General features: G+C 33.1%; 4 protein-coding genes across 5 annotated transcripts in view; 1 reads left to right on the top strand and 3 right to left on the bottom strand.

The window, feature by feature from the left end:
- Window positions 1-681: 681 nt before the first annotated feature.
- Window positions 682-26,130, top strand: part of LOC132733057 (protein ZGRF1-like) — a 31,644-nt gene continuing 6,195 nt past the window's right edge. Inside the window, exons 1-5 of the mRNA XM_060719643.1 lie at window positions 682-777; window positions 14,885-14,968; window positions 15,686-15,814; window positions 22,311-22,516; window positions 25,839-25,967. Coding sequence (XP_060575626.1) covers window positions 703-777; window positions 14,885-14,968; window positions 15,686-15,814; window positions 22,311-22,516; window positions 25,839-25,967 — 623 coding nt within the window. The 5' untranslated portion in view covers window positions 682-702. The remainder of the gene's footprint in view (window positions 778-14,884; window positions 14,969-15,685; window positions 15,815-22,310; window positions 22,517-25,838; window positions 25,968-26,130) is intronic.
- Window positions 4,942-13,957, bottom strand: LOC132733058 (E3 ubiquitin-protein ligase TRIM33-like). 2 transcript variants are annotated; one of them, XM_060719645.1, is made up of 2 exons: window positions 13,678-13,957; window positions 4,942-6,334 (listed from the first exon to the last, which is right to left on the bottom strand). In XM_060719645.1, the coding sequence occupies exon 2, from the start codon at window positions 6,310-6,312 to the stop codon at window positions 5,269-5,271; it is 1,044 nt and encodes a 347-aa protein (XP_060575628.1). In that variant the 5' UTR covers window positions 6,313-6,334; window positions 13,678-13,957; the 3' UTR covers window positions 4,942-5,268. The 2 variants fall into 2 exon arrangements, with proteins under 2 accessions (XP_060575628.1, XP_060575627.1); XM_060719644.1 differs by lacking the exon at window positions 13,678-13,957 and adding an exon at window positions 10,412-10,574 and having other exon boundaries at window positions 4,943-6,334.
- On the bottom strand, window positions 16,728-18,269 carry LOC132733061 (zinc finger CCCH domain-containing protein 13-like). The gene is made up of 3 exons (XM_060719648.1): window positions 18,016-18,269; window positions 17,575-17,780; window positions 16,728-17,373 (listed from the first exon to the last, which is right to left on the bottom strand). The coding sequence occupies exons 1-3, from the start codon at window positions 18,215-18,217 to the stop codon at window positions 16,921-16,923; spliced, it is 861 nt and encodes a 286-aa protein (XP_060575631.1). The 5' UTR covers window positions 18,218-18,269; the 3' UTR covers window positions 16,728-16,920.
- Window positions 18,495-20,368, bottom strand: LOC132733064 (uncharacterized). The gene is made up of 4 exons (XM_060719649.1): window positions 19,961-20,368; window positions 19,499-19,707; window positions 19,030-19,203; window positions 18,495-18,797 (listed from the first exon to the last, which is right to left on the bottom strand). The coding sequence occupies exons 1-4, from the start codon at window positions 20,247-20,249 to the stop codon at window positions 18,495-18,497; spliced, it is 975 nt and encodes a 324-aa protein (XP_060575632.1). The 5' UTR covers window positions 20,250-20,368.

Genomic DNA, 26,130 nt, shown 5'->3' with positions numbered 1-26,130 from the left:
GTTATATTACAGCTTATCCTACTGACTGTAATGCCTGTAGTTATATTACAGCTTGTTCTACTGACTGTAATGTCTGTAGTTATATTACAGCTTGTTCTACTGACTGTAATGTCTGTAGTTTTATTACAGCTTGTTCTACTGACTGTAATGTCTGTAGTTATATTACAGCTTGTTCTACTGACTGTAATGTCTGTAGTTATATTACAGCTTGTTCTACTGACTGTAATGTCTGTAGTTTTATTACAGCTTGTTCTACTGACTGTAATGTCTGTAGTTTTATTACAGCTTGTTCTACTGACTATAATGTCTGTAGTTTTATTACAGCTTGTTCTACTGCCTGTAATGTCTGTAGTTTTATTACAGCTTGTTTTACTGACTATAATGTCTGTAGTTTTATTACAGCTTGTTCTACTGCCTGTAATGTCTGTAGTTTTATTACAGCTTGTTTTACTGACTGTAATGTCTGTAAATTTATTACAGCTTGTTCTCCTGCCTGTAATGTCTGTAGTTATATCACAGCTTGTTCTACTGACTGTAATGTCTGTAGTAATATTACAGCTTGTTCTACAGAATGTAATGTCTGTAGTTATATTACAGCTTGTTCTACTCACTGTAATGTCTGTATTTATATTACAGCTTGTTCTACTGACTGTAATGTCTGTAGTTATATTACAGCTTGTTCTCCTTGACGAATGTAGTCAGATGACAGAGCCGGCATCACTGCTACCTATTGCAAGATTTGCATGCCAAAAACTTCTACTTGTTGGTGATCCGAAGGTAACTATGTTCTCTTATACAGAATTATATATATCTACTGTAAGTGGTTTTATTACAGTTATAGAGACCTTTCTGGCTCAGTGGTAAAATTCATGAACTTTGAATCAATGGCATCTTACTGCTTTGGGTTTGAAGTTTGATTGCCACAAAAGGACATTTTGAATAATTCACTCAATTGAGGAAGCTATTCAGCCAGCTAGTTGTTAATGGTGATTGGTTGATCTTTTTTAAAAAAAAAAATGCAAAAAGGGACATCCACCATTAAAGCTGGATAGTTGCCTTAACTACATTTGTATATAATATTATATCCTTTATATATGTATGGTTGGTGTGACTTAAAACCCAGCAAAAACTAGCTCGAATAATTGTTTTGTTTATGATTTTTGACAAATTGTAGATATTGTAAAACGAAAAAAAAGATAAGTTATATGTTTAATAGATATTGTAAGATGAAAAAAATCCAACTTATATGTTTAAGTTAAGGAAGTTATAACATACAAAAAAGACAAGTGTTCATTGTGTTTATATCTTGTGGTTTATAAAGTTATTTGAATTTTTTTTTTATCTGAAATCAGCATAATGGGGATGTTTGAAATATATCAAATTTCAGATCTGATGCAATACTTAAAGTGATTAAATGCTCATTTTTTAATTGTCATTCAAGGTTTACTGAAATGACTGTATATTTCAATAAAAATACATGTATTGACTGTTATAATGATGATTAAGTAACAGTTGATATTAAAAAATGTTAAGGATGAAAAATAAATCTGCCTAAAATATTAAAAAAAACTACCCCACTCTTTTTAGCTCGACTTTTTTTTTTTTGAAAAAAAAAGTAGAGGTATTGTTATAGTCGGGTCGCCGTTGCCGTTCCCGTCCGCAAACTTGTACCTGGATCATAACTTTTTTATTTCTTGGTGTATTGTCTTCATACTTGGCCACAACCACCCTTGGGACAAGACCTTTCAGTAGACCACACTAACCTTAAAAGTTAAAAGTTCAATTTTTGCTTGTTCATGCTGTTATTGGCTGTAACTTTGTTATTTTTGAATGGATTGTCTTCAAACTTGAACATAATAATCTTCAAGGATATCCCTTAAAAATAACCTGACAGACCTTGACCTTCACTCATAAATGACCTTGACTTTGAAGGTCAAATTATTGAAATTTTCATGTTTTTGGCTATTATTGGCTGTAACTTTGTTATTTTTGAATGGATTGTCTTCAAACTTGAACATAATAATCTTCAAGGATAACCCTTAAAAATAACCCAACAGACCTTGACCTTCACTCATAAATGACCTTGACTTTGAAGGTCAAACTATTGAAATTTTCATGTTTTTTGTTATTATTGGCTGTAACTTTGTTATTTTTGAATGGATTGTCTTCAAACTTGAACATAATAATCTTCAAGGATAACCCTTAAAAATAACCCAACAGACCTTGACCTTCACTCATAAATGACCTTGACTTTGAAGGTCAAATGATTGAAATTTTCATGTTTTTTGTTATTATTGGCTGTAACTTTGTTATTTTTGAATGGATTGTCTTCAAACTTGAACATAATAATCTTCAAGGATATCCCTTAAAAATAACCTGACAGACCTTGACCTTCACTCATGAATGACCTTGACTTTGTTTTGGCTGTAACTGGCTGTTACTTTGCTATTATTGAAGGGATCAACTTCATATTATAACAGAACATACTTAAAGACAAGACCTTGTTGTTTATCGTGACTCCACCACATGACTCCACCACGTGACTCCACCATGTGACTTCACCACGTGACTATACCACGTGACTACACCACGAGACTCCACCACGTGACACCACCACGTGATACCACCATGTGACTACAACGTGACTCCACCACGTGACTTCACCACGTGACTCCACCACGTGACTTCACCACGTGACTTCACCATGTGACTACCACGTGACTCCACCACGTGACTTCACCACGTGACTCCACCACGTGACTCCAACACATGACTTCACCACGTGACTCACCACGTGACTAACCACATGTTACTCCACCATGTGACTTCACCACGTGACTCCACCACGTGACTTCCACCACGTGACTCCACCACGTGACTCCACCACATGACTTCACCACGTGACTCCACCACATGACTTCACCACGTGACTCCACCACGTGACTCCACCACATGACTCCACCACGTGACTCCACCACGTGACTCCACCACGTGACTTCACCACGTGACTTCACCACGTGACTCCACCACGTGACTCCACCACGTGACTTCACCACGTGACTCCACCACGTGACTCCACCACGTGACTTCACCACGTGACTTCACCACGTGACTTCACCATGTGTCTCCACCACGTGACTCCACCACGTGACTCCACCACATGAATACACAACGTGACTCCACCACAGAGCCTTCACCACGTGACACCACCATGTGACTTCGAATTGGGTGTCTCTATTTATATATATATAAATTAGTAAATTTATATATATAAAATATATAGACATAACTAATGTGACAAAACAGAATGATTAATTTTATAAAAAAGGAAACGTTAATATTTTGTTCAAACATTTCTTTGTTGCTTTTAGAGAAAGTAAAAGTCGAGCGTTGCCCCCGCCCGGCGGTGGCTCTTGTTATAAATTGAACATTAAAGGTAAATTCTGTTGGATATTTACAGAAATTTTCGTTGGCCACACAAGTTATTTATCATTCATACGAAATTGATTATAAAATGGAAAGGAATTATGGCAAAAAGTCTATTTATTTCCACTTTGTCATTTAAATATACTTAATATATTTGAACCTGACAATTTGTCAACATTTCCACTTGCCCCTCACTGCTGTGGGTTTGAATCCCCACAGAGACTTTGGATTCTTTCATGTGAGGAAGCTATCCAGCTTGCTTTCGGAATGTTGGTGGTTCTACTCGGGTGCTTGTATGTGCCTGAAATAATGCATGTAAGGGTACCTGAGGTCTTCCTCCACCAGTAAAACTGGGACCATATGACCTATACTATGAGGGTGTGACGTAAAATCAATCAAATAAACGAACAAACAAACAGTTCAACATTTGTATAAATATTACTATTGTTATTTAATGCAGACTAAAACTGTACTGGACAACATTAAGTAAATTGTATTTTACGATTAATGAGATGAAAGATTGAACTTTACATAAATATAAATTCAATGAAGCCGACATGAAAAATATGTGACAAAAAAACAAAGTCTGGATAATTCTGGATTAGTCCTCGAACTTGCTGTTAAAAACGATGATGATTGCATAATCCTTATCCTGCTGAAATTATGTAATGGACATGTTTTATTTAGATTCATTATAAACTAAAATTAAAATTAAAAAAAAAAATTAAAATTGAAATAAATTGTAAATGGAGTTTTTTGCCAGTGAGGTTTTTTCCTGGTAATATGGTCAACTCAACTTATTGTCACTTACTAGCACCATGAGAATTACATCTCAACAAATCAGTGAACACCAACACTGTTTTAATCATTTCCTAAATTATATCACATTGTAAATGCATACATAATTATATCTGTCAAAATAATAATAATTGTACAAGGAAATTAATGCCTGTCTTTCATTTTAACAGATTATAACATAAAAAATAAAGTTTGACAGAGATACAGCATGTCATCCACTGGAGTAGGCTTGGAGGATTTAATTTATTAATCTAACAGTTTCGGTCCCGGCACTTTAATGTTACAACAATTAAATGTGTTTTTTTTTTGTGTGTGGGGATGGAGAGCAGATTGTAGTAAAGATGACCTGAAAATACTTAATATGGTTCTATGTCTGTCTTATTATCATAAAACTCTTGAAGGCACATTATGTGTCAGAAAAGACTAATTTTTTATTCTTTAGAAAGGGCAAACTGTTATGCAAACATGTGTTTTATCATCATGTGGATTATGGATAAAAGATATCTGAGATGCACCTTATATATATGTAGTCCTATTTATCAGTATACATTTGTACTTTCTTTATCTTAAATTTGTTAACGTATACAAATATATCAATACATAGCCACCCATTATAGCCAGTCCTGCTATGTCCTTTTACAAGACTAATCTCTGTTTAATGCTAGTAAGCTTTGGTTCAACCCCAAAAATCCCCCATCCCCACACACACACAAAAATGTATACAATGTATATATATTTTTCACTGATAATTGACATATATTGATATATTTTCCCAAGTTTTGCAAATAGAATGCAAGTACCACATACATGTTTTTAAACATAATCAAATAATAATATTTATTTGTTTTCTTCATTTTAAGTTTGTAAACCTAGTGAAATCCACATGTTTTTAGTATAAACATTTTCTCATTAAAGTTTGCATGTAGTGAATGTATGTACCACATACACCTATGTTTACATAGTCATACACATTTTGTTATTAAATCCTATTTATTTTCTAATTTGTAAATATTGTTAATTGTTTAAACCTTTATTCCTAGTAAATCATGATTTACGCTTGGAAAGCATATATGTGTAAACATAGTCATAGGCACCAGTGTTATTCCTCTTTGTTGAGTCACCTTGAGTTACTTTATCTGGAATTCTACCTTCTACATATTCTGAAGGCACAAGGAGATCAGTATACAGCTGATACATGTTCGCGTTATTCTGTCCTGTAACTAGTACAAAAAGTTCAGGATTTTCTATCAGTTCATATAATCGTTTATCAACATGGCATATAATTTCCTTATATTTACTTTCAGTTTCTGCACTTTTTATCATAGCTTTTATTTTCTTTAAAATGTCATCAGAATTTTGAATACCCCGATACAGGTGACTGTAACGTTTCTCTTCCACGAATGACTGAAGATGTTTTTTAAGATCTGATGCTTTTTTTGCTGCCTTCTCGTTTGCCTCTTTGTTAGCATTGATCAGTTCTTTATTTTCCCTATGACAGTCTTTTATTTTGAGAATGACCCTGTTCATAGCACTTCCTAATTCCTCTTGTAACATTTCGGTCAGTTTCGTTACACCTTCAATTGTGTCAAACATTTGCCTTTCGTTCTTTAATGAAAGGTTTTCAGCAGTTTCTGTATTTGTTTTACAAGTTGTCAGGATTTGGTCAATCTCCGAGAAAGTTCGTTCCACTTTAAGATTACTAAGAAACCTCGTCTCTGTACTGTTTATTGCACGTGTATTACATGACACGTGCATTATCGAAGCACATAGGGTACAGATTTGCTTCATGTGAGCATCGCAGTATAACAAGACCGGCATGTCCGGGTGGGTTTCACACATTTTTGGGCACTGGTAGCCGGACAGCGAGAGTGTCTTCACAGCATGGTCTGGATCCGGCATATCGGTTTTGTAGACTAGCTGATGATCTCTAGAAGGTTTAGGTCTACAGTGATATTCACAGCAACTTTTACATAAATATTCCTTACAGTCTGTACAAAATCCATACACGTGTGTCCGTTCACCATTAAATTCCAAGCAGATTTCACAATATGCACCGCTGTCTTGGTGAAGTTTTGCAGGTCTGTCCATTTCTCGTGTGGTTTTAAGTTTTCTACCAAATAAAAGAGAGAAAAAAAAGGGAATTTTATTATAAGGAAGGTTAAGAAATGACTCATATAAATGTGTAAATTATAACAGTTAACATAGTGATTATCTTTACCTGTGACAGAAATTGAAAGATTTATTTTAAATTTAAGCTCACCTGTGCCAAAGAGAAGGAAAAACAAATAGGTTATTTTCAAGCTAATATTTTCGTTACATTTCATTGTATACAGAAATTTGTTTTGTTTTGTTATATACAAACCATTGATAAATGCATTCAAATGTTTGTGATGATTTGCCAGAACTTTATCTTTAGTCCACTGATCATTGCAGACAATGTAACCACTCAAAAAGTCTTTATTTTATCTCCATTTTGTCGTAACTAAGTGCCAGTTTGATTTATATACTTCATAAATAATTCATTTAATGAATAACATCCTATGTACACAGTTGTAAGAGTTGATTTGAATTTGATTAGAAATAGGCTTACTCAGGGAATTGAGAATGTTGTGGGCTTTTCCCAGGAAATCCGGGGATGATACAAACAAAGGTTTACAGTTACAGTTTCAGAAATAAGCGCAGCAGGGGTTGACTTATCTATTGTGACCAGTAGTCCACCGTTAAGCTATAATGGTGAAAATTTGTTTGTAGGGTGGGGGGGGATTTGCCAAATTACGGATAACATCGTTGAAAGTTATTCTGTAGGTCTAATATAGAACATTAAAGCAGAAGTTTACATAGAATCAGAGGATATTGTATGAGCCTGAATACTGAATTTATTAAATGAGCTGTATAAATTTATATTTTGCGAACCTCTGGAAAGTGTAATATTATTTCATGGAAAAAGTTCAATAAATTTACCAATGAAACTATACAAATATAATATTATATTTATCACATACTGAAAATAGGAACTGTTTACCGTAAACAAGAATCACTTTTTCATTGACACACTAATAGTTTAATTTTCATGCAAACATTATATGCGCTTTATACTATGTTTGTGTAATGCAATTGACCTCATGCAAAATATATGCACAGCAGTGCTTAAAGTTTTTACAGAGTAGCAAAAGTGGCAAAGATATGTGATAAATATTTTTATGATTTTTATCAACAGGTGAGCTACCCTAACTTTATTTTGTTCATACTTCCTTCAGTTAAGATTAACTTCCCATATTGATTTAGAACATTTCTACTAATGCAGACTTTCTTAAATGTTAACAATTGAGATAACATTTTCATTTGATTTTCAACTAAGCAACAGAATTATTTTTAGCTTTGATAAAAAGTTAAACAAGAGGAAATCATGTCTTAGGTCAATTTGAACGTCAGGTCTTAGGTCAAATTGAAAAACTGTGTTTCCTGTCATGACACAAGTTATTTTCAGAAATTGAAAATAGAATACTTCATAAGATTCATATGAATTATTTTACCAATGAAATAATTTCTTTTATTTTTTTCAAGAAATTGTTTTTCAATCTCGCTCAAACAAGATGTTTCTTTACAAATCACAGGTTTTATTTCTCATCCATATACTTCAAAAGTAAACCTCCAAATATAGCCCACTTGTGTATAAAGGCCATGTTTGGTCTTTACCTTGGATAACCTTTGTTCACAGGTTTGACTGTAATAGAACTCATAGAATTTATATAGAGTAAAATAAATCAACATAAAATCTCTAAAACACATGTTCTTACTATGGAAATATGAACAGAACAGAACAATACATTTATTCATGACTTGTACAATGAAGGCCATCATGATTTGTACACATGTATAATACTCCACTTTTATAGCATCACGTTTCATTGTATAATTGTGATTTTTATATAAACCATATACACTGCTTTACTGTCAATTTAAGTAATTTCATTTCTTTCTCAAATGAATTAAGGAAGTTTTGTTGTATTTGATATGTTATGTTTTATTTGTTATGAATATTGACAGGTTAAACTGTAAGTTATTAAGATGTTTTGATGAGTTATGTGACCCTGTATAAATGGTTGCCTGGAAATATTATATTGTGAACAACTTTTTATATATGGTTATATAACCAGTCAGGAATATTTATAACAGCAAACTTTCTTCATAAAGTGACTGCAGCTGTGTATATCAAACTAAACAAACGTCATGATTATCCAATGAAAAGCGACATAACAAATGTGCATTATCATTAAGCCATATAAAAATAATTGATTAGTTATATATCCTGAGCTGTTATAGGTTATATGGCTGTATATAAATGATTGCTTGCAAAATAAACCTTTTCTTCTGGTTCAGGTTCAGTAAAGGTTATATATGCAAATAACTGTTTAAATACAGCCATACTGTAGAACCTGTCAAATATTACATTTAATATCAGCTATTTAATGCCACAGTGAGATTTCAATATTACATTTAATATCAACTATTTTAATGCCATGTTGAGATATCAATATTACATTTAATTTCAATTATTTTAATGCCACAGCAAGATGTCAATATAATATTAAATATCAATTATTGTAATGCCACAGTGAGATATCAATATTACATTTAATATCAATGATTTTAATGCCACAGTGAGATATCAATATTGAATTTAATATCAATGATTTTAATGCCACAGTGAGATATCAATATTACATTTAATATCAATTATTTTAATGCCACAGAAGATATATCAATATAACATTTGATATCAATTCTTTAAATGCCACAGTGAGATATCAATTTTACATTTAATATCAATTATTTTAATGCACAGTGAGATATCAATATTACATTTAATTTCAATTTTTTTAATGCACAGTGAGATAACAATATAACATTTGATTTCAATTAATTTAATGCCACAGCAAGATATCAATACAGTCCACTCCACTTATAACAAACTCGCTTATAACTAATTATCGTTAATAGCGAACTAAATCTGATATCCCCCGCCGATTCCTTCTTTATTTTATATTAAATAACATCGCTTAATTCGTACTTGCTTATAACGAATTTTCGGCTATAGTGAACCATTTTTCAAGTCCCAAACGGCGAAAAACATGTAAATTTCACCGGTTAAAACAAACTGTTATAATTGAAATATCGGGATGCTCTCGATTATGATCAGTACATGCATACCGCTATCCGATAATTATTCAATCGGGTGTTAGCAAGGGTAAGAATAAAGATTTTGTTAAAATGTTCTCACAACATAATTTCCTACTTGTTACGGAAAATTTGTAATTCGCACCCTCAGTTCATAAATTGCTGTAAATACCCGATAATTACCAAAATAACCAAGTTTTTGTTTGCAATATTAACCAAACAACAACAAACAAATAGTAAAAGAATACAAATGGTAAGCACTTTATAGACAAGTACTACATGTCTAAATACATGCACCATGTTCATAATATATTGTTTAATAAAATGACCCGCATTAAATTACCGCTGCCTAAAATACAGATTATACCGGTAACCAGCGACAGGTATGCCTTTTTCACGGCAAATTTGCCCACCCAAACAAGTCAGCAAGTTGTTGCTACTTCGCTTTTAGCGAACTTCGGATATAACGAACGATATTTAAATGTCCCATTGAGTTCGTTATAAGCGGAGTCGACTGTATTACATTTAATATCAATGATTTTAATGCCACAGTGAGATATCAATATTACATTAAATATCAATTATTTTAATGCCACAGTGAGATATCAATATTACATTTAATATCCGTTCGTGCCTGAAATAATGCACGGAAGGGCACCTGAGGTCTTCCTCCACCAGTAAAGCTGGAATGTCGCGATATGACCTATATTGTGTCGATGTGACGTAAAACCCAAAACAAAAAAACAAACAAAAAACATTTAATATCAATAATTTTAAGAGGAACACTAGGTGTAACTTAAGGTTTAAATTTACTTCTTTCTAAGCTCATTAAACATTGAATTGAGAGTTCAAATTTTCTACCCAAAGTACCATTTTGTAATGGGACATGATCTAATGAACAAATTATTGTATGATTTGTAAGATATAAAAATAAAATACCAATGTACATATAAACTACTTAAAATGAATTCAGAATAGAAATGAATTTTGCATAATCTGATTGAAATACCTGTAACTCCAGTTTTCAACTTTTCCCCCTACATCTCTCTCAATTTCTCTTCAATTTCTCACTTAAATTATACCAACATATCAATCCAGCATAACTTCCTTTTTTTAAAAAGACTCCTACATCTGTGTCAGTTATGAATAATGCATACTCATTTATACAAACAAATGCAACTGTGAGTTAAAAATAAGTTATATCAAGGTGACCTATATATCTAAATATAGAACAAATTGTTATCACTTTATGTGTTAATAACCCAAGTTGATATTATTCTATGTAACTTCCATTCAATGTTAGTATCATATTCAAATGATTATCTTTTTTGTACACTGTTTTCTTGGGCTGATTTAAGTACTGGTACTTTCTTTTGTTCACTTGGACTGATGTAAATTTCTTTTTTCACATTGGCTAATGTCAATTTCTTTTTTTCACTCTGGCTGATTTAAGTTTCTTTTGTGCACTTGGGCTGATGTTAGTTTCTTTTGTTCACTTGAGCTGATGTATGTTTCTTTTGTTCACTTGGGCTGATGTAGGTTTCTTTGTTCACTTGGACTGGTGCAGGTTTCTTTTGTTCACTTGGGCTGATTAAAGTTTCTTTTGTTCACTTGGACTGATGTAAGTTTCTTTTGTTCACTTGGACTGTTGTAGGTTTCTTTTGTTCACTTGGGCTGATGGCAGTGTCAGTTTCTTTTGTTCACTTGGGCTGATGTAAGTTTCTTTTGTTCACTTGGGCTGATGTAAGTTTCTTTTGTTAAATTGGGCTGATGATAGTTTCTTTTGTTCACTTGGACTTATATAAGTTTTTTTTGTTCACTTGGGCTTATGTTAGTTTCTTTTGTTCACTTGGGCTGATGTAAGTTTCTTTTGTTCACTTTGACTGTTGTAGGTTTCTTTGTTCACTTGGACTGGTGCAGGTTTCTTTTGTTCACTTGGGCTGATGTTTCTTTTGTTCACTTGGACTGGTGTAGGTTTCTTTTGTTCACTTGGGCTGATCATACTTTCTTTGGTTCAGTTTGGCTGATGTTTATTTCCTTTTTTTCACATTGGCTAATTTCAATTTCTTTTGTTCACTAGGGCTGATGTTCACTTGGACTGAATTGTAAGTTTCATTTGTTCACTTGGGCTGATAATAGTTTCATTTGTTCACTTGGGCTAATGTTAGTTTTTTTTGTTCACTTGGGCTGATGATAGTTTCTTTTGATCATTTGGACTGATGACAGTTCCTTTTGTTCACTTGGGCTCATGGCAGTGTCTTTTGTTCACTTGGGCAGATGGAAGTGTCTTTTGTTCACTTGGGCAGATGGAAGTTTCTTTTGTTCACTTGGCCTGATAAAAGTTGATTTTGTTCTCTTGGACTGATGTTAGTTTCTTTTGTTTACATTGGCTGATCGGAGTTTCTTTAGTTCTCGTTTCTTTTTCATTTGGGGTGATGATAATTTCTTTTGTTCACTTGGGCTGATGTTAGTTTCTTTTGTTTACATATTGGCTAATGTCAGTTGGTTTTTTTGGGGTTTTTTTGCTCACTTGCCTTATGGGCTTACTTCACTTGGGCTGAAAAAAAGTTCTTTTGTTCACTTGGACTGATGAATCATGATAGTTTCTTTTGTTTTCTTAAACTGATGTAAGTCTTAGTGGTTATCATAAATGAATTGAACTGTGAATATTGTTTAAGAATTATCAACAATTTATTCTGAATTTTGTAATTTAATTATCACAAGCAGGAATTTAATTTGAAAGTTCACTGTGTACATTGATTCATCAATTTGTTACTTGATTGCAAGTTACTCATTAAAAATGTACCAACAAACTCCGGAAAGAAAACTTTTGAAACAATATTTTTCAGAAATGTTTGATATTTTAATAACTAATCCTCACCTTAATGCAGTAACTTCTATTGAATTATATAAGAAGTTAACACATTAACAAGTTTGAAAGTGTCTGCAGATAATATAGGCAATGCTCTTGTGAGCTATCGGTAACCACTAAAGCCAACTTAGTTTGTTGGACCCTTAACTTGCTGGAACCAAAGTGATGAGCCTTTGCCACCAGAAAAGAGCCAGGCTAGCCTGTGCTGCACCCATACAGTCTTACAGGCTCTATACAGTTAAGTGACCAAGCTTAAATTTTATTTTGTTATCTCCAAAAGTGATCATGGACAGTTCAAGAATTTGAGACTGGACAAGTCAATTACACAATTTTAGCAGGTTATGGGTTAACCCTCTTGTTAATGCTCCCCATGATAGTAGAGGATGTATGTTTGACCAGATTATATTGTTGCTGACATTGATTGTACTGGTAATGTGACCAAGTGGTTAAGGTCCTTGACATCAAATGAGTCGTGTCACGACAAAACCAACATAGTGCGTTTGCAACCAGCATGGATCCAGACCAGTCTGCGCATCCATGCAGTCTGATCAGGATCTAAGTTGTTCGCTTACAAACCCTTTAACAAGTAGAGAAACTGAAAGCGAACAGCATGGATCCTGATCAGACTGCGTTGATGCGCAGGCTGGTCTGAATCCATGCTGATCGCAAACGCGCTATGTTGGTTTTGTCGTGAAGCGGCTCAAATCACTTGCCTCTCATCACTGTGGATTCTGACAGGGACTTAAGATTCTTTCATGTGAGGATTTAAGCTATCCATCTAGCTTACGGAACGGCGGTGGTTCTACTAAGATGCCGGTCTGTGCTGGAAATAAGGGGGCGGAGATGCTCCTGAGGTCTTCCTTCACCAGTAAAGCTAAAAAGATGCCATGTGACCTGAACTGTTAAGTAGGTGAGAATTAAACAAGGAAGAATAATGGCTTTCTCTTATTACAGTAATTTTACAGCTCATTTATCATATTTCATCAAGATTGATATTATTATGAAAATTTTTGGCCAAAAATAGTAACTGAAAAATGAAAGTAGGAAGTTAATTATGTCCCTATTGACTTTATAATATCAAAAAAATATTTTATATAAAAAAGGTCTTTAACTTTATTACGACTTACTTTAATTTTGTAAAATTATTAGGTAAAATAAAAATTTGGCTATATATCTAAATTTCTGTACATTTGTTCTGGTAAAATCAAGTTATTTATCCATCTGATGAAGCAGGTACTTTCAGTTTTGTTCTGAGAAAGAAACATATTTTTCAATTTGTAGTAACAAATATATTCTCCATTTTAAAGTAAAAAAAGTGAAGTTAGTGTTATTACTACTTTTCTAAAAAAAAACCAAAAAGTTTATAATATCTCTACTTGTTCACCATCAAAATCGGAACTCACCTCAAGGATGTAAATAATCCAGAAATTCATTTCAGCACAAATATGCCATTTTTCTCAACATCTCAATATTTAAATGTTGATTCAGTGTTATGCAAAGGTCAATGTTTGAAAAACCTTTGAAGACAATTGTTTCATCTTTTTTAAGCTGTAATAATTTTCACTTACAGTTTCACACTATCATTAATGGTGCCCGTGGGAAAATGAAGCATGCTGTCTTTAATGGACATATATTGTTTTTATATACATGTATCTAAATGTATGTAAAATTCATCATCCCTCGCAGGATTTCCTGTATATTATATTATACATGAAGTACTTTATGACCCGTTTATTGTGTGATGTAAGAAAGAAAGTTAATCCTTAAGCTGCCTCTTAAAGCTGCCTTCAGCTTTTTTTGTTAGAAATTAGCACTACTGTGTTGTTTTAAACTATGTATTTCAGAAGTTTTATCTTGGAAAAGTGCATCAAATCACTGTTAGGCCGACTTTAAAGCAACATCTCAAGAGATTTTCATAGCACGTTGGTGACGTTTGTGTCTAGAGATAGGTTTGGAAACAAAATGTCTGCTTTACGGAAGATAATCCTTAACTAGCCTCTTAAAGCAGCATGCCTCCAGATTCATGCTAATTTTCATGAAAATTTTAGAATCTAGTAAAAAGTAAAATATCATGTCAAGTGAAAATAGAAAGTAATTTAAACATTCCAAACAGCACTTAAAATCTATGGAAATTTCAACAATAGACCAGAGTACGCAAAAAATTAAGACCTTACTGTATAAGTCATGCAGTAGAAATATGGTGATAAATTCTGCAAAATCAATCATTAATTGTATATGAGATGTAAATTATTTCTTGAATTGTGAGTATATTTACTTTTCTTAAAATCTCATTTTTTCTTAAGGTTGATGTTCTTGAAATATTTTTTGCTCATCTTGATGCATGCAGCTTTAAATGGACATATTCAGCTCCAAACTTTGGAACTGACCATTGTCAATTTTGTGCTTATAAAGATGAAAATTTGAAGTTGGTCAGTCAGTAGTACTTTTATAGAGCCTGGTCAGAATACATGGATGTCTTGATGTGCAGGCTGGCATGGCTCTATACCGGTGCCAAAGGATAGCAACTTTCATTTCTAGCAGGGTAGTAAGGGTTTAATAATTTTGTGAATTTTGTAAGTATGTAGATGTATATTATGGAATATTTTACAGCAACTGGATCCAACAATACAAGGTGCAGATGCTGCCCACCAGAATGGACTTGAACAAACCATGTTTGACAGGCTTATTAAGATGGTATGTGTAATAAATGTACTGACAAACCTGTGTACAAAGGCCATTCAAGTGAGAGACCAAACATGGCCTTAATACACAAGTGGGCTTTATTTAGAGGTTACTTTGTACTTCTTAATCAATGAAGGATTGTTGAAGGATGGCCTTTATTTCTTTGGTGGTGGTCTTTTAAACTGGTTTGACTGTAGAATAAATCTATTTCTCTTTGAACCTTAACCGCAAAATATAACTGACCTGCACAGCATTACAGATCAAGGTCAGCCAGTCTGACCAGACTCTAGAATTTTGCACACAGTTCTGATATTTTAATATTGAAGCTTGTAAAGATAGCAATAAACAATTCTAAATTCTATCTCAGTATAATTCTTTTATATTAACGGGAGATGTTCACACTTTGTTGAGAACACAGTAGCATGTGAATGAATATATTTCAAGGAAGTGTTCTTACTTTGAGACTTCAATATTATGTTAATATTGTAATGTTTCTTATTTTTTATGTTCGTATATATATTATAGTAATGATACGAGTTCAGTAATTCATAAATGTGAAAAGATTAAAGAAAGAACATAGATGTGAGCTTATCAAGTTTAATCTCAGAATCGGCTAGTGGCAGGAACTGATATCATTACAAATATCCGAATATCTTGTGAATGCCTTTCAGGGAAAATGTTCTCTTATTGTTCAGATTCAATATTACATGTATGTAAATATTTTTACAGGGAAGTGTTCCTACATTGTTGAGAACTCAATACCGCTGCCATCCTTATATCAGTGCTGTAGCAAATAACCTGTTCTATGGAGGAATGTTGGAAGATGGTATCTCACAAACTCAAAGGAAACCTTTACTTGTATGTGTTTGTATATATTTTTTTGATCTGACATTCCAATAAAATTGAACTTCTCAAAAATGACTTTCATTGCCAAGTGGGTAAGGTTGCTGACTTCAAATTACTAGTCCCTCTGTAGGTTCAAATCCCACCAGGGTCTTCAGATTATTATATTATTTCAAGTTATCCAGCTTGTTGGATTATTTCATATAATGAAGTTATTCAGATTGTTGGATTATTTCATGTAATGGTTGAGAACCAGTTTCCGGACAAAAATTGAGGTTTTTCGTTCGTTGATTTCTTGATAATATACGTATGCTAATAAAATTCGCCATACCAAAGCTTGAGCTCTAGCCTCGTCTCAAAATGTAATTTATACTACCTGGTGAAGTTGATAACATAAAAAAATGAACGGTTAAAGAAGGGCATTAAAAGGATTAATTTCTCACCATTACAGAACCAGTTTCCGGACATATCTTTAAGACGATAATTAAACTGTATTCGCTGACTTTTCTTAGTAAATTAACAACATTCTACGTTTCTCAAACTTTAGCTAGTAATGTTGATGTATGCACTTTTTTGCGAGAAAAAAAATGAACTCTGGGAATATGTATGTACCTCATGAACCACTGAGAAATAGCCAGCGTGATTGCATTTTTAAAATTGTGGATAAAGCACAAAAGCAGATGAAACTTTTTTTAACATCTATAGAATTTTATTCGTAACAATTTGCCAAATATATTCAGTAAAAATTACTACATTATATCCAAAAAATGATGAAAACTGCCAAATATGAATGACGTATTGTGTTTTACGACTTTTAAGTTTTAACCAATGAAACGGGAAAATGGCGTTATGCGTTTGAGTGTCTACCTGACAGATGTTTCACTATTAGGGGTTTATTCAAGTAAAAAATAAACGCAAAACATGTATGAATAGCTATGCTTATCTTTATTTTGAAACTCATTAATTAATCATAAAATTATTGTAATATGCATATTTAATTTAATTTCAAATATAGCTTATCATTTAACTGACATAGATTTAATGCATTGCTTGACAAACAAATTTGTATTAAAACCAAAGCTAGTAAGAAATGTGCAACAACGTTTATCAATAAGTGTTTTTCACTCCTCTTCATACAACCATGGTTTACACCGCTTACAGAACCATTTATCTCCACCTTCCTCTAACCTCTCCTGTACATACATCCTTTCACAATCTGTCAAGCACTCCTCATGATACCACCTTTGGCATAACTCTTCATCACACCCAAACCAAAACCTTCCATTAACCTCATCGTCTACAAGGCCATGCAACCCACACACCTCACACACATACATTCCAGCCATAAGTGCAGCAGCGGCAGCCGAATTCGCTTCTTTTTCTTTCCTTTTTTCTTTTCTTTGCTCGACTTTTCTCCTTTTCTCGTTTAGTTTAAGTTCCTTCTCCTCCTCTCTCTTTTTCTTTTTTGCGCGCCTCTCTTCCTCTTCTTCTAATCGCTTTTCCTTCTTCATTTCCCTTTCTTTCTTTCTCCTCTCAATGTCCTCAACTTTCTTCTTCTCAAGATCTTCTTTCTCCTAAAATGTATTAAAAATGCGTCTTAATCATAAGCACTAAAATATCATCGAAAAAATGACTTCTTGAGATGTAATTTCCTGCGAGGCCAGTTGTGCTTGTATCACATTCTTTTGTTGTACTATTTCAAATGCATAATTTATATGATTAACCATTATACGTATCATATGATTTGCTGAATGAAACTTTTAATAGAGACAAACCTTTAGCTGTTTAAGCATGTCTTCTCCACTTATCAAACGACCCTCTGCCACAACCCTCTTTTTTCGTTTCGCTTCGGCGGGCTTGACTGGTGGAGGCATCAGAACGTCTGCAAGACTTGCTGGAATCAATCCACGTTTTACGAGTGGATTTGATAAAAAGTGGCCACATTTGTCACAAGTCTTTACTTGTTCATCACTTTCGTTTTCTAGAAAATTTTGAATGTAACAAGTTTGTTCATTTTCAAAAGTTTTTTTACACTTCATTATATCAAACTGATTATGTCATAAACTACCAGGATTAAAAAATCGTTCGAAACGCTCAGCTGCACTAATTGGTGATTGTCTTCTGTAAAATTGCCCATATGGAACGGAACACTTAAATAATAGGGCAAACTGAGTTAAATTGACAAAAAAATAATGAGCAAAATTTAATCTTATTACCTCCGTTACGTTGATCAAATGAAGCTTCCACCAGCTGTGTAGTATCAATGGCCTGTGGATTGTATGGGCAAATTCCAGTAACAGCAAATGCCTCTTGAACTGATGCTGGAGTAGCACTGTCAATTGCATGTTTTAGTACAATAGGAAATTTTGCTTTCCCAATACTTACACCAGCACCACCTAAACCAAGTCTTGACGTCATTTCAGAAAAACGACTCTTAAGTGGGCCTATTACCTGAAAGATATTTTTTTTCAATATTGTATGTACAAATGTATTGAGAATTAATTAAAGATAGGGCTATTGCTCATTTAAATTACAGACATCTAGACCTATTCTTTTTATTCTCTTCCACGCTAGTCTCAACTATGTATTTTACTAAGATAATCTTTTAATTGTAATGCAACCTTTAACCTAAGCAAATTTGAACAACTAACTTTAAATAAAATGCGTGTTCACTAACAATCTTTATATGAATGAATCAGAAAATTACATGAACGTTACATATTTTTACGTCAAGAGGTTGTAGGATATGAGTGGTGTGTCCCGGAAGTCCTACCAACACTACATCATTTGCAATGGCTGTTTTGACTACTTCACCGCTGATATGTGCGTCACAATTATCCATTAAAAGGACAACAGGACGCTCCCAGCAGCAGTTGGGAATGAAAAAATCTGCAAACCATCTTTGAAATAACTGGGTGTCCATGTAGCCATTTTCACTGGTTGCATATCCCCAGCAATCTGGTATTCCATCAGTATATTTACGGTGTGGAAGCGAACCCTTGTAAAATAAGTCATATATTACAATTTTGTAACTTATCATTTAAAAAGAAATATATGAAAATAGATTTATTACGAAATTGTATAAAAAAGGGCATACCTATCACACATTATTAAAAGATAGAATGCGACGTACTACTTGAATAAATTCGGGACATTGAAATAAAAATAATCACGGTTCTGCTATATTTTTAGTGATTTCTTATGTTAATTATTTCAGAACTACATTGTACCTGGTATATAACCATGGTTGGTAAAAATCTGCCATCTGCGCAAACACATAAATGCGCAGTGATATGATCAGTCATTGTGGCTCTTCGTTGAAATACGTGTCCCTTTTTCGGTCCAATAACTTTTGATCTGGCTGTTTCTCTCCCAGAAAATCCAGTCTCGTCACAATTAAAAATCTAAAATACATTAAATGTAAACATTGCCTGATGTGAATAAGAAATGAATTACAATTATTATATGAACAAAGTAGACAATACGAAAATAAACGACAACTGACGCATGCGCAAATATCAAAAATAATTTCCCGCGTCTAGTATACGGACTGCACACGGCAAAATGTCAATACTAATGTAACAAATGAAAACGACTCAAGACGCATAGGAGAAAAAAGCTGACCTTCGAATTAACATGTGAAGATAATTCGAGTAAGATTTCGCTGAAGTTGCAATATAATTTCAAATTTAAATATACCTGCGACGGCTTGTCTTTGACGCCATATTTTCCAAGAATGTCGTCCAAAAGAACAAAGAAATCAGCCATTACTTTCCTGTTAGACATTGAACATCTTGCCTTGTCGGAATTTTCTGGTTTTCTTTCCGATAATTCCGGGTGCCGCTGTATGAATTTTTTCAGCCACTGATTTGAAGGCCCTTTATCTAAATTAAAAAGTGTGGTCCGCCCTGAAAATTTGTGGATACGTTTTAATTATTTAATATGTGCACCGACAATTTAATAATATTTTCACTTGTGCGGTATTTTACGTGTTTATCACTTGTGTGGTATTTTAAATGTTTAATTGAAGTCAGCATGACAAAGTAATCATAGATTTATTCGGCACCTCGTTAGCCGTTTCACAAGCGTTTTACTAAATGTGCATGACTTAGAAAATGTATAATTTGAAGCATTAAGTTTAGAGCATGACAAAACTCTTACCAGAACGTTTAACAATTGTCTGAATATATGCTCTGGTCATTTGCCTATTTAGTGGAAATCCCTGATTTGCCATGTGCAACAGGTAATTAACCAAACCAGCTTCCTCCTCGGGCGTAATCTGCCGACTCGGCCCCTTTACTGATGTTTCATAACGACCCCGAATACGGTCAGATAAAGTTGATTTTGGGACGCAGTATTCCGCCGCTGCTTTTCTAATCTTCATCTTGTTCTGCTTTACAGCAGAAATGGCCATTTTTATGCTGGCTTCATCGTATTTCTTCCTGACCATACTAGAAAAACATAAATACAGGTAAAAACATCACAATTTCTATGTCAGCAAAAATACTGAGTTAAAATTTCTTTCAAAAATTGTTAATGAAACTAAATATTAAGCATCATTTTAATATGCGCAGTTTTACATACAGCGGAGAAAAAGGGAATGAACCGTACAGAAATAATTACTGCACCAATTGTACGAGTTGTCTCTCTTGGATAGAAAAATTGGCGATGACCCATCTCCTTTTTTTTACTTTTTTTCTTTTTTCTTATTTTTTTAAAATTGTTTTAACAGTAATCTTTTTTATGTTATCAACTTTCTGATATATACGCAATTTATATAAAAAAATATTAAGAAAAGGAAGGTAAGAAAAAGTCGTCTGCATTATGCAATTGTTTGGGCCCCAGATTGTATCCAAAAATAGACAAATCCATGCGCATGCGCAGAGTGCACTAAAAGCCCCGAAGGGAAGTAAGGCTGTTTTAATAATACAGGTAAGATGTTTTATGATATTTTTTGATGTCCTTACCTGGAAAGAAGTTTATTCTGTCAAAAAGTCAAAACAACCGTCTTGATGATACAGATGAAAGATCGGTATCGATAAATTCAAAATAAAGCCGTTATCGTACTTGTCCGGATACTATTATTGTCCGGAAACTGGTTCTCAACCAGTAATGTAGTTATTCAGATTGTTGGATTATTTCATGAAATGAGGTTATCCAGCTTGTTGGATTATTTCATGTAATGAAAATATTCAGCTTGTTGGATTATTTCATGTAATGAAGTTATCCAGCTTGTTGGATTATTTAATGTAATGAAGTTATTCAGCTTGTTGGATTATTTCATGTAATGAAGTTATCCAGCTTGTTGGATCATTTAATGTAATGAAGTTATCCAGATTGTTGGATTATTTAATGTAATGAAGTTATCAGATTGTTGGATTATTTCATGTAATGAAGTTATCCAGATTGTTGGATTATTCAATGTAATGAAGTTATCCAGATTGTTGGATTATTTAATGTAATGAAGTTATCCAGCTTGTTGGATTATTTCATGTAATGAAGTTATCCAGCTTGTTGGATTATTTCATGTAATGAAGTTATCCAGCTTGTTGGATTATTTCATGTAATGAAGTTATCCAGCTTGATGGATTATTTCATGTAATGAAGTTATTCAGCTTGTTGGATTATTTCATGTAATGCAGTTATCCAGCTTGTTTGATTATTTCATGCAATGAAGTTATCCAGCTTGTTGGATTATTTCATCTAATGAAGTTATCCAGATTGTTGGATTATTTCATCTAATGAAGTTATCCAGATTTTGGATTGTTTCATTTTAGGAAGTTATCCAGATGGTTGGTGATTCTACTTAGGTTTCCGCTTTACTTTTGAAATTATATATGAAAGTGGGTCAGAGGTCTTACTCCACCAGTAAATCTATAATGTGACCATAAGAATCTTTACATAATCTATGTGAGCTTAAAAGCAAATCGTCAAAAAGATGGGATTTTGCTGTTGAAATTATAAGACTATATAGATGGCATAGAAACAATTTTAAATAAGACAATGATCATGGTGGCCTATCACTTGGTTTGTTACATCTTTGGCTTTGCTATCACTTTGCTATTGGTATAGGGTCTTGCACCAGATAGGTGTCTTTTTGGAAAAATCCTTCTGTGGAAAGTAAAATGTAAATAACTCTGCCTGTAGCAAAGAGGCGGCTAAACAAACCAAGTGATATCCTCCTTGATGGTCGTATGTAGCACATAAAGAATTTCAAATAAATATGAAAAGCCAGCAAGAAATGATGAGAATTGCTGATATTTATTTCTTGTATATATTTAAGTCTGTTCTTTGTAGGTTTACTAGTAGTTTATGAAATTGACAGATATTTTGTTGTATTTGATAATGTTATAAGCCAAATAACTTTCAATATCAATTCATATCAACTGTTTGGTAGCTTGCCAGTGCTTAATAAAAAGGGTTCTTAACTTGTTTCTAAAATGTTTATATGAAACAACTTATGTCTAACTCTATGAATATATATCTAGTTCATAATGTATATTTTATACAGGAGATACTGCCAACAATATGTTACTATGACGTGGAGAGGGGTGTAGAATGTTGTGAGGCTGCTGGCAGCTACTATAATGAGAGAGAGGCACAGTTTGTGGTATTCTTGCTACAAGTACTGTTATCATCAGGGATCGAACCTTCCGCTATTGGTGTGATCACATTGTATAAATCGCAGATGGCTAGGATCTCTGACCTTCTCACAGGGTAATTGTACATGTGTTATCTTATAATAATAATTGAATTTATCACACACGCGTGCCGCTTTTGCGACTCCGTAAAAAGCGTATTGCACGGCTGTGTAATATTTTGCCAGGTCAAGTTAAGGTCCAATGGGATGAATGTCTGTGTTCATTCGGCACATACTTTCCATATGAGGTAAAAAATTGCTTATATGATTAGAAAGATTCAGCAGCAGAAAAATTTATCATCCTTTTTGGCCAGGTTGTCCTACAGCCTGTATTGACAAGTAAACTTTTTTTTCCAGAAGTTACTTCATAAATACAACTCTGTATCTTATGAACAAGTAAAAAAAAATGCTTCTGAGAAAATGTACATGTGTGTCGAAATCAGATTTTGCCGGTTCGTAGATTGCTTTCGGGGTTCTTAAGATCAAAGAAATATCTCTGTAATGTCAGCTGACAGTGTTCATCTATTTGTCCATCCACAAAATGATAAAAAAAAACAATTTATCCATCTATAAATTTTTATTGCAATTTTTTAATTCAGTGTTATACACTATGTGTGATATAAAGGGTGAAGACTGTGATAACTTTGTTTATAAGATGAGTAAGAGTTTGTTCCCTTTAATTATTCTAGTATAGTCTTTACATTATATTTATTAAGCAATATTAAATGAATTAGATATACTTTCTTTAATGTTATTTCTTTAAAGTGTCATTTTGCCCAGACATCTTTTTATAGATGAAAGATGTGATTAAACCATTAAGTAAGAATAATATTTAAACACAGTAAAGTTTTTTTTCAGTACAGAAGCAATTTAATTGTGTAATAGTTTCATTTGAACCCGCCCCCTTAAGTAGACGTGAAACATATTAGATAAAGGTTATTGGAAGTAATACCACACAAGTTGCAGACCAATAGATAATTTGCTGTTTACATTTAGCGTGAATATGTTTATAGCTGAACTATTAAAAGAATAGGGAGAGCTATTGTACTCACCCAGTCATCAGTGTTGACCACATGTGGCATCACACTTTGGTTTAGTTTTTGCGTGCAAATTGGTATCTCCAAAACTACTGAAGGAAATGGGTTAAAACTTCACACACTTATTTGAGATTATTGTAGGAGGTCACTTTCCTAGGCCCATTACTCTCTGGATTTTGATAGTATTGTGTCCCTTTTTGAACTTTACTTTACTTTTGAAATTCTACATTATCCAAGCTCTTGTTTGACTATCTTAAATACCAAATAGTGTGTTGTCATTGTAGAGGAGAGTAGAAAATCTGACTGTCGTATGTATTGTAAATATTCATTCTTACATCATATGAACTTCATGCCTCTGGGACTTTCTTAATATTAGTTTTTAACTATAATGAGAACACATCACAAATATGTCAGAATATCACAAATTGATTGAATCTTATTCTTATATATATTTCTTAACCTGGTCCTAATAATTACAATGTGTATGGTAAGAATTATTTTCCGGTTCTGTTAACAATTAACAGTGGCATCTTTATGTTTATATGAAAAGTGGGCATGTGATTATGTGTTTAAACTGTCTTTTTGAAGTGTATGGGTTTTAAGTTTTGCAGACCTCAATGACTAAAAGTCTTTTAATATTTGATTTTAACTCTTAACACCTTGCATTTGTACACTTTATTAAGATGCTTGTTAAAGATTTGATAGTTGCTCTGTGATCTCTTTGCAAAGAAGACTTAGACTTTTCCAGAATGAGTTGCTCATATTGTTTTCCACTTTTGACATTCCAGTTGTGACTATTTTAATAAACATAAATGTCACACGTATTACAAATTGTACAAACGTTTTGTTTGTGTTATAAATAAAGAAACTATACAGATTTATATTGATATGTTTATGTTACATTCAAAGGAAATGTACAAGTGTACAATATTATGTTTATGTTACAGACAAGGTGACTGTACAGATGTACAATATTTTGTTTATGTTACAGACAAGGTGACTGTACAGATGTACAATATTATGTTTATGTTACAGACAAGGTGACTGTACAGATGTACAATATTATGTTTATGTTACAGACAAGGTGACTGTACAGATGTACAATATTATGTTTATGTTACAGACAAGGTGACTGTACAGATGTACAATATTATGTTTATGTTACAGACAACGTGACTGCACAGATGTACAATATTATGTTTATGTTACAGACAAGGTGACTGTACAGATGTACAATATTATGTTTATGTTACAGACAAGGTAACTGTACAGATGTACAATATTATGTTTTATGTTACAGACAAGGTGACTGTACAGATGTACAATATTATGTTTATGTAACAGACAAGGCGACTGTACTAAATGTACAATAAATTTTGTTTATGTTTACAGACAAGGTGACTGTACGAATGTACAATATAATGTTTATGTTACAGACAAGGTGACTGTACAAATGTACAATATAAAATGTTGATGTTACAGACAAGGCTGACTGTACAGATGTACAATTGATATGTTTATGTTACAGACAAAGGTAAACTGTAACGAAGCATGTACAATATAATGTTGATGTTACAGACAAGGTGACTGTACGAATGTACAATATTATGTTATGTTACAGACAAGGCTAACTGTACAAGTGTACAATATAATGTTTATGTTACAGACAAGGTGACTGTACAGATGTACAATATTATGTTTATGTTACAGACAAGGTAAAACTGTACGAATGTACAATATAATGTTTTATGTTACAGACAAAAGTGACTGTACAGATTACAATATAATGTTTATGTTACAGACAAATCTACTGTACAGATGTGCAATATTTATGTTTATGTTTTTCAGACAAGGGTAACTGTACAAATGTAAAATATTATGTTTTATGTTACCAGACAAAGGTGACTGTACGCATGTACAATTATTATGTTTATGTTACAGACAAGGTGAATGTACAGATGTACAATATTTTATGTTTATGTTACAGATAAAGTGACTGTACAGATGTACAATCTATTTATGTTTATGTTACAGGACAAAGGTGACTGTATAGCATGTACAATATTATGTTTTATGTTACAGACAAGGTGACTGTACAGCAGATGTACAAATTTTATGTTTTATGTTACAGACAAGGTGAATGTACAGATGTACAATATTATGTTTATGTTACAGAACAAGGTGACTGTACAGATGTACAATATTTATGTTTAATGTTACAGACAAGGGTGACTGTAACAGATGTACAATATTTAATGTTTCTATGTTACAGACAAGGTGACTGTATAGATGTACAATATTATGTTTTATGTTACAGACAAGGTGACTGTATGGATGTACAATATTATGTTTTATGTTACAGACAAGGTGACTGTACAGATATGAAGGGAGTGCAGGTATCTACAGTGGATGCATTTCAGGGTGGGGAACGAGATGTTATTATACTATCAACTGTTAGATCACATGCTTGTGGATTCATTGATAATGACAAGTAAATATTTGGTTGACATACAAAAACTATAAAATTTGATCCGACTCCTTTACTATCTTGGGCTCACCTTGAGGCCATTAGCATAATTTTGATGTTAACCAAGGTGAGTCTATGTTTAGAAATATGTTACCATGGGCAAAGAATTGTCTTTGATAGCCACTTT

Source organism: Ruditapes philippinarum, unplaced genomic scaffold (assembly GCF_026571515.1).
Source record: "Ruditapes philippinarum isolate M1 unplaced genomic scaffold, ASM2657151v2 ctg463_1_1_1_1, whole genome shotgun sequence".
NCBI lineage: Eukaryota > Metazoa > Mollusca > Bivalvia > Venerida > Veneridae > Ruditapes > Ruditapes philippinarum.
The sequence above is the reverse complement of the archived record's forward strand: the minus strand, read 5'-3'. Positions and strand labels throughout refer to the sequence as shown.

Bases quoted from the DNA above. Each gene is read 5' to 3' on its own strand.
- LOC132733058 (XM_060719645.1), bottom strand. From the start codon at position 6,312: ATGGACAGACCTGCAAAACTTCACCAAGACAGCGGTGCATATTGTGAA.
- LOC132733061 (XM_060719648.1), bottom strand. From the start codon at position 18,217: ATGACGTCAAGACTTGGTTTAGGTGGTGCTGGTGTAAGTATTGGGAAA. The intron at 17,781-18,015 runs GTAATAAGATTA...AAAATTTTCTAG, and splicing joins ATTTGATCAACGTAACGGAG to AAAACGAAAGTGATGAACAA. The intron at 17,374-17,574 runs GTTTGTCTCTAT...AATACATTTTAG, and splicing joins ACATGCTTAAACAGCTAAAG to GAGAAAGAAGATCTTGAGAA.
- LOC132733064 (XM_060719649.1), bottom strand. From the start codon at position 20,249: ATGGTCAGGAAGAAATACGATGAAGCCAGCATAAAAATGGCCATTTCT. The intron at 19,204-19,498 runs GTATATTTAAAT...AATGTATTTTAG, and splicing joins TCAAAGACAAGCCGTCGCAG to ATTTTTAATTGTGACGAGAC. The intron at 18,798-19,029 runs GTACAATGTAGT...TTATTTTACAAG, and splicing joins CAACCATGGTTATATACCAG to GGTTCGCTTCCACACCGTAA.